The sequence below is a fragment of the Talpa occidentalis genome, unplaced genomic scaffold (assembly GCF_014898055.3).
Source record: "Talpa occidentalis isolate TD23 unplaced genomic scaffold, MPIMG_talOcc4v2.1 talOcc4.12, whole genome shotgun sequence".
In the NCBI taxonomy this organism is placed as follows: domain Eukaryota; kingdom Metazoa; phylum Chordata; class Mammalia; order Eulipotyphla; family Talpidae; genus Talpa; species Talpa occidentalis.
Genome location: NW_023601212.1, coordinates 15,877,380 through 15,888,750, shown reverse-complemented (window position 1 = coordinate 15,888,750; position 11,371 = coordinate 15,877,380). Strand labels below are relative to the sequence as shown.

Here is an 11,371-nt window from a genome sequence, read left to right as displayed (position 1 = left end):
TGCTGTTCATAAACTGCCCCAAACAGTTAACTGTTCACCAATCTTGCCTCTTTAACTCAATTATAACTTCTTTCAGATAAGAAATCATGTCTCATATAGCTTGTATCTTTCTTAGTGCCAGGCATAGAGTATTGGTCAAGACATATTTACTTGACTGATTAATTTTAAAATACCCAGGAAAGCAATTGTGAAGGAAGATGAAGGCAGGTTCTTTCAACATTTGAACTTCATGGAGAGAAATATTCAGAAAAAATATCTTAAACCTTGAGGGAAATATTGATGCTTTTATCTTATCCTGTACTTCTCAGCTCTGATTAAAACGTGTATACCTTTGTCAAAATGCATTTCAAACAAAAGAAAAACAGTAATGTAGCATTTGAATACAGATTCTATCTGCATTATTCCTTTTACCCAGTGAAGTAGTTTGACAATCTGGATCCCCTCAGCAAAAATTCAAATAAGGTGCCCTTAACCTTTTTAGGATCAAAATAAGCCTATTTCAAATTTTTCTGCTAGGAAGGGTCCATGCATGATATACTTATCAGTGGAGAAAGAAAAGAGAGAACTTTTAAAAAAGAATATCTTAAACACATAAGGCAAACCAGCACATACTGTAGCACGGTTAGAGTTCTAGCATAGAGTTCTAGCATTAATAAGCAAGCTTAATAGTAATAGAATTAGCATCTCACCAAGGTGGTTCTCACCCTCAGGAAATAATTCAAGACTGGAGGTTTCAAAAATAAATTAAATTAAATTATGAAAAAATAAATAAAAATAAAAATAAAATAAATAAAAATAAATAAATTAATTTAAATTATGAAAAAATAAGAAGACTGGAGGGCTCAACTGAAATGCAAAGTATCTCTAAAGGATGCATTTTCTGGAGGATAGAGACCTAAAGAAATATATTGTAAATACTCTGAAATAAAGAGGTTATTTATTAGTGAGTATTAATAATCTGTATTACATACAGATGTCAGTTGATATATTTCCTTACAAACTAACGGTATTTGGGGAAAAGTCCTTGGCTGGGAGTGAAGCTTAATTATAGACAATGTCCCAGGTCAGAACCATGTGTGTGGTGGGTGTTTTTGAAGGAGGAGGAGTAAACAAAATGACAGCTTTAGACAAATTGTTAAGGTGTAAGGCAAGAGATCAGAAAGACGTCAGCCAAATGTATTGGTGTCTGAATACACTCACACCCAAGCCGTTCTTGAAAGGGTGTCACATCCTCAAATTCTTCCCAGAAGATTTTCTGTCTTTTTCATGTGCATGTTCTGGTAGTCAGTCTCTGAGGAAGACCAATACATTCTTGGTCTTCTTGATTTGATTCTAGATCTTTCTCCCGGTGTTCCTCTGGTGATTTTGAGTTTTGGAGCTTTGCAGGTACTGCTAGGGAACAAGAGTGCTAAGTCATCTTTCCAGGTTGAGTCTTCTATGGAGAAGGTAAGCTTTTTCTTTTCTTTTTTGTGTTTATTTGCAATGCTTTTTGGAGTAGAGGAATGATTTTTTGCAATGATGAGAATATGGAATTGGCCATTGTGACCTGATTCAGCAAACCAGTTCCATTTGGGTGATTCTTAGCCTGCCTGGGAGAAACAGTGACGGGCAGGTTGGAGTCTCCCAGACCCCAGATAATTGAGCTAAGCTAGTATTGTATGCTTGCTGTCCATGCATTAGCTGCAGCCTTCTTGCCCTCTGCAAAACACATCTCTTTTCTCAATTATTCAAAATAAATCAATCAATGATATAGTTAAAAAACAAAAGCACTAGAAATAACCTACCCTCTGTTTCTATACAGAAAACAAGTCTAAACCTCAGTGATTTTAAAGACAATTTTAGTAAGGGAAGAGAGCCCATCTACGTGGTTCGGCAAATTAATTTTGAACATTTGAAGATAAAAAGGCTGAGTACCTAGGAACTGACTTTAAAAGTCACAATCCATGGCAATCCAAGGTATTTGCTGACTAGGGGCTCTTCTGTTTATTCCAAGTACCCCTTTATCATTGGTTTTGAAAGCATATGGCTCTCTAGAAAGCCCTGCCAACTGGGAAAAGATTCCGATAATGAAGAAGTGATGCTTGCAATGCCTTGATGACTTGCCTTGAGGTCCTCAGTAGAATTTCTTCTAAATCAAAAGACTGTTTTATTAGTGCATTCCATGGAGGAGGGGGAGAAGGCAGGAGGAGGGCTTTTTCTTTTTTTCTTTTTCATTTTCATAACAAAACACATATTGAGTAAAAGCCCCTGGATGAGCCACAATGCAAACCCAGAGGGTGGAAGAGATAATTTTGTAAATTGTAAATCAGAAATTCTATTTGCACTAGATGCCGAACATATGTAATTTACCAGCATAACATCGTCTCCCTGAGTACAAGTGTGATGGATGCTTTGTAAGTTTGAGAAGAGGGACCAGAATAATTTAAATATCAAGTATGAGGTTTCTAGGTTCTCTGGACGGCTTGTCTCCTTGAGAGTTCTCTTAGAAGCAGAACACAGTCCCACTGGCATTGCCTAGAGATGGAAGGCTGGAAAAAGGACCAGGAACCCCCCTTGTGCTTGTTTCAACTCAAAGGGGACTGCAATCCAATGAAGTGAGTTGGTAGCATCTGACAGTAAGATGATCTTGCTTTACAAAGTGATTCTTAGGAGACTAATATGCCTGAGACCTTACCAACTCGGAATTGCTAACCTTACCTAAATCTGAATCGACTTCATAAGATTTTCTCCTGCTTTGCATTAGCAAGCAAATTGTACTCCTCAGGTTGGCTGTGTGAACTGAGAAGCCAGGTAATTGACTCTGGTGGGAGCACATGAGTGGATGGTGCAGCAGACTAAGATCAATTCAAAGTCCCACGGAATATCTCTCCAAGAACAATAGTGGGCTGTTCGGTCCTGATCCGAGATTTCTCTTTCTCGTCCTAGTGTGGCAAGCAGCAGCTGTATACTTTCCCCACTGGCAATGCTTTTCTGGGCCAAAGCTGACACAGACAAGAGGAACACTTTAGATGAAAGATAAACAACAATTATTAGAAATCATAAGGGTATTTTTTTTTTTGTAATTGAAGTCATGAACTGTACTAATTGCCTCTGAAACTATATGCTATTTACCACATTTTATTAACTGCAGTGCAGGAGAGTATGCCAGTTCTGTATATTGGCATCTTGTAGATATATTGCAATTTTTGCATAAATGTGTTATTCATTACAGACCAAGCCACATAAATAAAATATAGAGAGAGATATTAGTACTGTAACGAAAGTCTTAGAGAAATAGCTTAGCAAGTGACAATGCTGTCAACGAACATAAAAGACTGAAATTAAGCCTTGCTTTTCTTCAAAACATGATCTTTAAACAAACTGAAGTTCAGTTTTTCACAGTCTGGGGACAGGTAGCAGGGGATATTCAAAGCGCCACGTGGGTTTCCTGCTAGCAGATAGAAGGGTATCCTTGGAGAGCTGAAATAACTTTTAAAAAAGAAGAAGAAAAAAAAAAAAACTTCCTAAATCTGCAAAAGAGTCAGATGATTATTCCTCTTCTGGAACCCTTTTGACAAACCCCTACATTTTCAAAGTTACATGGGATTTAGTCAGACATTGATTTTAATGTGAGTTGCATGGCTAAGCTACATGCAGTCCTTTGGAAATTTAGGGTTTGGTGTTTTAGAAGTCAGACAATGGTTTGATTTAAGTTGACAGAATTTAAAGAATGAATAAACATGGGTACTTTGGTGCAAAAATACAAAATCCTAAGAGCCCAGTAGTCAGGGAGGGGTAATCAGAAAGAAGATACAAAAGTAGGATATCTGATTCAAATGCAGTTGAGGGATTTGAGTATCATTTGAAAGTTTTAAGAACACACTGACACTTAGGTGGAACCATCTTAAGATGGGCTTTGAGAACTTTCCCCTACATTTTTTTTCTGTTTGGGACTGCAAGAGAGATCAAGACAATTTCTATTCGGAACTTGTCCTGTTTATAAGCCATATTACAAAAAGCTAGTTTACTATTCACCTTTAGCAGCATGAATGATATAATCTCATATTCATAATATGGCCATTTTATATTTACAGCTTTATGAAAATCTATAGATATCAATATCTGTTTTTAATGGATCTTGCTGAAATCCTGCTGCCTGGGTAGTTGCGCTGTATTGCTATGGAATTATCGCAAAGCTAGATCTGACAATTATGATATTATATCAGGAAAATAGGACTTTTAAAGTATAGGAGAAACTTTTGCAGCCTCGTGACCAATCACATTCTAGCTTGGCAATAAAAACTAAGGTCTATTTGTGATAATTAGTTGAGTTAGCTCAGTTGCAACAATCCCTCTATCCCACCCAAGGCTGTCTGTCAGTGTCAATGAAATTGAATGTCAAATTGAAAAACTCTAAAGCTATTTCTCCCATATTAGAAAATCACTAGCAAATCACATCTTCCTGCCCTACTGGCAAGATAAACAAAATTAGCACACCTCTCTCTCTTGTTGAGTCAAACTTTAATCAAACTGTTTACACCAAGTCTAAAAGCTGATCACCTACTATGACGTGGGTTTTTATCTCTAAATTCAGCTCTTGATAATTTTTGTGAAATCTGTTTATTTGACTTCTTTATAGCAATTGACATGAATAATCACTGCCTCTTCCTTGTTTGACTCTCATTTTGTTATTTTCCTACCCCCATGTCCATCCTTTTCAAGTTCTTTCTGCTCTTTAAAAAACTAGTGGGTTAAGGTGATGCAGTCTGGGGAGGTTTAAACCTTATCCTCTGAATCTCATACAGTGATGACAACCAATGTGACCTTGTGTGAATGAATGAATGGATGAAAACAACAACTATAAATTAGTACTCATTATAGCAGTGCTCATGGTTTATTTTTAGAAGTTTTCAATAGACTATCTCTAGGTGGCCATCCCCACTCCTACCCCTGTCCAAGTCTATGACTTTAGCTTCCATCTCCATGCTCTTGAGTTCTAGCTCAGACACTCTCCTGGGTTCTAAATCAGCATTTCATATGATTTATTATTATATGGCTAAATATGTCATAGATATCTCAAAGCCCACTTCCATCAAAGTGAAATCATCATCTTCTTCCCACTGCTTATCCCCCAAGCAAACAATAAGCAACAAAACAGAACTCGTCCTTATTTCTGTACTTGTCTCAGATAATTGGTATCATGATCTACTCGAATGCTACAATTAATCTAGGATTCATTTTATGACTTTTCTACCATGATGCCACTAGAATAATCTTTCTAGGGTGTAAATCTGACCATGAAATTCTACTAATCCAATGAATTCCCAGAGCCTGCAATAACCACCTGATACCCAGGGCAGTCTTCGGTCCTTTGATATTTTTCCCAGCTTCTACTCTTGCCACTTAAACTTGGGAAATGTGTGATCCAGCCATTATCATTGTCATTTCCCAAATAGATACCATACTCTCCTATACTTTGGGGTCTTATAAATGACCTACCAGCTAGTCACAGATTCCCTCTGAAACCCTGTCTATCCTGTGGAGTCTTGCTCAATTTCTAAGACTCAGTTCATGAACAGTCCCTTGTGTGAATTTTCCTCCAATACACAGACATTCACTCTTGCCCTTTGGTGTGAATATAGCACTCCCTTCTCTGTTCATATAGCACTGTGTGCACATACTGTGCAAGCATTTGTCATATGTAATAATTGTAGTGTATGCCTGTCTTCCCTGTTATACTCTGAGTTCCTTGACAGTAGACTCATTCATACTTGTATACTTAGAACTTAACAGTGACTACTCCATTGATGTGTTCTGTAAGTTATTTTTTTTATCAACTATATATATTTGAATCAGCCACATATATCTGGATGTATTCCTAGATATCTGATTGGAACAAACTATGACGTGGGTTTCTATGACAAATTTCCCTTCCATGGTGTTGAGGTTGTTCCCCAGTTTATTTGTCCTTTTCTGCAACCTATATCAGTATTGCCCTTTCTTTCAAATTGATATTCATCTCTTTATGTTCAAGAATTTACTGTCAACTTTGTGATTCTAGAAGAATAAACCTGTGGGTAAAGTGTTTAATTACTCATTTAGGAGTATGGATTTAGCTGGCTTTATATTTCATAAAGATTCATAGACTGATGCCCCCAAAGAAGAGCTGCTTAGTCTTAATCTAAGTATAGATGAGCTGCCTACTAGGACGACCAAGGGTCTATCCTGTCCAATATCCTAACACACCGCTAACTTACTTTAATTTATAAAAAACTGACAGTAATATAATTTTAATATACCTTTGGACAAGGAAAGCGGAGGTTTAGGGATTATTTTGCCTGCTTGGGCTGCTGTAACAAAATATCATAGGCTGGGTGGCTTAAATAACAGACATTTATTTTCTCATAATTCTGGAGCTAGACGTCTGAGATCAGGGTGCCAGCCTGGTGAGGTCTGGTGAAGGACATCTTTGGCTTGCAGAAGGCAGCCTTCTCGCTGTGTGTTCCTGGCCTTTTCTGAGTGCCCGTGTCTGCAGAGAGAGCCCTGACATCTCTTCCTGGGGCAGTAATCCCATCGCTGGGGCCCACCATCGTGACCTCATCTTAACCTAATTACCTTCCAAAGGTCCCACCTCCAAATATCATCACCTTTGAAGTCAGGGTTTCAACATATGAATTTTTAAGCAGGGGACAAAAACATTCAGTCATAAATGAATGAAACCACCCTCCTCTGGTACTCAAATAAGCCAGCAGCATACCAAATGCTGATTCCAAATACTGCTTGCTTTTTTTTTTTTTAACCTAATAACTTGTTTTTATCAATTTTCATATATGGATACTCAAATAATTAGTACTTTAAAAAGCTCAGTGTGATTAGCTTCACTGATTATTGTCGATGTATTTCTCAAACATGATCTTCCCCCTATGCTTATTTTTCAAATATGTTTATCCTTATTTTTCAACTGTTTTAGTGAAAGCAAACAATATAGGGTCTCTCTCCCTCTCACTCCTTAAAGTTTTCTCCAGAAAAAAAAAAAAAAAAAGAACTGGGCTCTTGGTGCTTCTGGCAATTTTAGTCTAACACAAGCAGCGCCCAGATTGTAATTCTGATAAGTATTTCAGTTCTTTCTTGAAAAATTAAATTCACAAAACAATTGATTATCAGTTATAAATGGCAAAAACACCATCTGGTTTTCAAAATTGGTGAAATCCATGTAGCAAGGGGAAAAAATGTTGGAACTTGTCATTGGCGAGAAGTCCTAGTCCAGGAAACAGAAAATGACGAGCTTTACTATGAGAAAGCCAGAGTAGTCATAACTTGTATTTAGCGGCTGCGGGGATTTGATACGTTCTTCACATGTTCCATATGTTAAGTCCCTTGGCGAGCTCTTCAGTGTGAACGGAGCTGGGGGTGGGAGAGGAGTGTGGTTAGTCGATGGGGTAGCAACAGCTTAACCCCAGATTTTCTGGTCCTTTCCATGGAGACCCAGTGCTAATGATTCTCATGACCTGGGAAATCGAGTGTTACAAGTTCCTTAGTCTTATGACACAGGTGTCATTTTTGGGTGGATGTTTCTAGTGCTATTTGCATTCTTCTGGTGAGGGAAGTCATTCAGCATTAGCATTTCCTACAGAATTGTCCCATGTTGTTCTTTGCCAACTGGAAATTTGAGTAGGTGTTGCTTTGATGTGCCAAGAGAATGAAGGGAGATGAAAACACTCCACATCTTCCAATGTCCCCATACTGTGTTCCTAGTGTGGGAGGACCGGGGCCTGACTACATTCGCTTGGAGATGCAGCCTCCTGAGGAACGCTTTTCCTTAGGAATATAATGCAATCCTGTTATTTAAAAAAAATATTTCTGAGTTGCTGGCATATTTTCACCTTTATGTTAAAAATGTAGCTTTCTTATGCTTATGATGATGCATGCATTATAATGTGAAATTTATTCATTCACTTAACAAATATTTACTGAGGCACAGTATAGCACAATGGTTAATTGCATAAGCTCTCTGCATCTTAGAAACTTTGACCTTGGGGCAATTTCTTAATCATTCTAACTCTATTTAAAAAAATACACACACACACACACACACATAATGGGAGATAATAATAGTTCGTACCATGCGGTTCTGGCTCAAGGATTAAATGAGATAATGCATGGGAAATAAAAATTCAGTAAATGCAGGGCCTTCCCTGTGGCGCAGCGGTTGAGCGCTGGGTTGCAAAACTGCCCTAGGGCCTCTGCGGCGCCGGTTTGATTCCCGGCTGCTCCCCGGCCCCTGGAGGAGGGTCCCACATGGCGCGCAGACCTCTCCTGCCGCCCGCTGCTCCCCTCAGCAGTGTACTTCGGTCCTTCTGCCTGCTCTGCTCCCCGCTCTGGCTCTGGTGAATTCTCTCACCCTCCCGCACTTCTGACTGTACCCAGTGCATGTATAAACAAAACAAACAAACAAACAAACAAATAAATAAAACATGCCTCTATTAAAAAAAAATAAAAAAAAATTCAGTAAATGCAAAAGTAGTAATTAAATAATAGCAAATATTAATATTACTATGTGCTGGGCTCTGTGCTAGGGTACTGGACTTCCTAGGATATAGGACCTTACTTGATAGTTTAAACATGCCTATCATTGTACACATGGCCTTGAATTTTTTTGTGGGACTCTTTTGTATTTAGTAACCATGCAGCTATACTTCCAGAGATAAGGATACCTAGGGCTTTGCAGAGTGGGCATTATCCTGGTGACCATGTGGTGATGGTTTCCTACCTCATGTAGTGCTGTTTGCCTGCTGGAGCTGCCAGGACTTCTGGAGGACTGTCTGCGTTGGGGCCTATAATTACAGAGGAGACTATCCAGAGCTGTAAAGACAGGGCAGTCTTGAAATTAGTTTATGCATAATGGATAATAGGAGACTGTTTTTAAGTATAACTCATTTGGTGGGTTGGCAGATCTTGACTTCCTTTTTGATATGTAACATTTATTTATTTATTTTTTAGCGAGATGAGGACAGAGGGCCTGGCAAGTCACTTGGTGCCGCTCCTCTAGACTATAGCTCAGACTTAGCAATTTACATTCCGTAATCTCTTGGTCATTTAGCCACAGATAATTTGTCATGGTTTGTTTTAGCTGTTGTGATATTGATATTTATTATGCAAATTGTATTTCCTACATCTTATTGTTCTGCATTCTATGAATACTTAAATTATTATAAACCTTTACACTTAATATGGCTCGTCCTTCAATTTGATGCTTGAGCAACAGAGGGTCAGAGCGCACACGATCTTCTAGAGGGGAAGAAAATAAGTAATTAAAAAGCAGACAAACAAGAGAGCCGGCTGCCTGGTTGAAAAGAAAGCAAAGGCAATTTCGGGGAGGCAGAGCGAGTCCGCAGGAGCCAGTGCCTGCAGCTGGGAGCGCCTCTCCCAGAGACCCGGGAAGCTCAAAGCACCTGTTGGTCGGTCCCCAGCCGCTTTGGAAGGCAGTGGGGGGCCAAGAGGAGGGGGTGGTGGGTTTGAGTCCTAAAGGCAGAAGATGGCAGACCCGGCCTCCGCCCTGCACCCCGACGCCTTGACAGAATTGGTTTTTTTGTTAAATGTGTGCAATATGTGCCATTTGCATTAAACACACCTATGCATGAGCGCGAGGCAGGAGACTTTCTGCAAGCTGGGGAGCCAGAACCGCCCTTCCTCGAGCTGCCTTTCCCGAGAATCTACCGCAAAGGCAGCGACTCCAAAATCCCAGAGCTCTGCTCTGCCTCCTTTCTCCCAACTGTGCCCAAGTCTACCGCTAGGTTGTTGAGCCTGCTCTCCCGCTCCGCCGGACGTGCAAAGCACGCATGCACTTCTCCCAGATTGTTTTGTCAATCCGGGGACCTGCATTCTCACGCTTCACTCCCGAGCAGCCCTGGTTTCCCCAAGATCTGTTCCTTCGGTGCAAGGTGAGTGCCGCAAATTTGCAACATCTGATTTCCAGGCCAGATGCACTTGGGGTACAGGGTACAGGGGCGCCTCCTGGGGAGCTACCCCAGGGGTCGGCCTGATAAAGCGATGGCTATAAACATGCCTAATAAAGGTGTCCTGGGAGCTAGACCCGCCCCCTGGAGCCGGGGCCCCCGCACGCCATGCGCCCGGGAGAACACTTTTTCCTTGATCCGGGAAAGCGCAAACGAATAGAACCCAAACATATTTGCATACGCCCCGCCCCCGGCCCCGCCCCCAGGTGGCGCGGGCGCGCAGCCGAACGCCAGCGCCAGGGGGCGGGATGGGGGAGGGGGCGAGTCCTCCGAGAGCCGGGTTGGGTTCGCGGCGCCGTGATTGGTCACGCCCGACTCCGCCCCCAGCGCATGTCATTAGCATCTCATTAGCGGTCCGCTCGGGCTCCGGAGGAAGCCAGCGCCGCCAGTCTGAGGCAGGTGCCCGACATGGCGAGTGCTGTGCTGCCGAGCGGGTCCCCGTGCGCGGCGCCGGCGCCTCCCGGGCTCCAGCTTCGGCTCCTGCTGCTGCTCCTCTCCGCCGCGGCGCTGATCCCCACAGGTAGGTGCGGGCACCGGCCGGTTGGCTCCCTGAATCTTCGCAGGCACCCCAGTAGCCGTAGCCATGGAGGGGGGACACGTTTCCATGACAACCTCCCCCCCACTTCCTAAATCCGAGGCGGAGGCGCGTGGAGAGGAAACTCGGGGCTGCCAGGGCAGGGGCCGAGCGGAATGGACACCCGCGGGGCGCGAGCGGAGCCCGCAGGGACGGCTGCACCCACACCTTTTCCACCCGGCTCGGCGCGGGGTGCGGAGTGGAGTGAGCACGGGGAGCCCGCGGGCTGGAGGATTTGGGGGGCAGGGATGGGTCGAAGACACCCCCAGACCTTCCGGACCCTCCCAAACTCGCCGTCGTCCCCGTAACTTGCAGGTCCTCGCGTTTCCCCCCAGGGCTGCCCCTTCGCCTTCGCCTCTCCAGCGGGCCCCCGATTCTCTCCCCCGCCCCCCCAAGCCTCCCCATGGCTGACTGGCTGCCGCCTCCAGCGTGATTTCTCACTGGTCCACAGGACATCCCCAGACTTGTCTGCTCGCTCGCTCCTGCGCTCCCCGCGCTCCGCCTTTCACCCCCGTCCCCCGAACTGCGCTTCCCTCGTGTCTCTCCCCAGCCGGCTCGCGGCCCCCCGCGCCCCCCGCCCGGTTGCGGGGCTCCCTGGCCCGACGCCAGGCGGGGAAAGTTCCCCGGCCCTGCCCCGCGGGGGGCGGCCGCTGCGCCCGCCTCTGCGGGCAGGAGCCGGAGGTCCGCGGCCCGCGCGCCCCGCGGCGTCCTCGGCGGCGAGTGGGGGCGCAGGACCCCCAGGTTGCCGGTCCTCTTCGGCACCTCGGGGGTGCCGGGGGAGCGCCGCGGCCTCTGCGGCCGG

At 43.5% G+C, this 11,371-nt stretch overlaps 1 protein-coding gene across 6 annotated transcripts in view; it reads left to right on the top strand.

Moving 5' to 3' along the window:
- The first annotated feature begins 10,274 nt into the window (after positions 1-10,274).
- CADM1 (cell adhesion molecule 1) overlaps positions 10,275-11,371 on the top strand; it is a 315,335-nt gene continuing 314,238 nt past the window's right edge. For 5 of the 6 annotated variants that reach the window (XM_054693116.1, XM_054693119.1, XM_054693113.1 and 2 more), the window contains exon 1: positions 10,385-10,515. In XM_054693116.1, coding sequence (XP_054549091.1) covers positions 10,404-10,515 — 112 coding nt within the window. In that variant the 5' untranslated portion in view covers positions 10,385-10,403. Of the gene's footprint in view, positions 10,516-11,371 lie in introns of all 6 variants that reach the window. The other variant, XM_054693117.1, reaches the window with a different exon arrangement.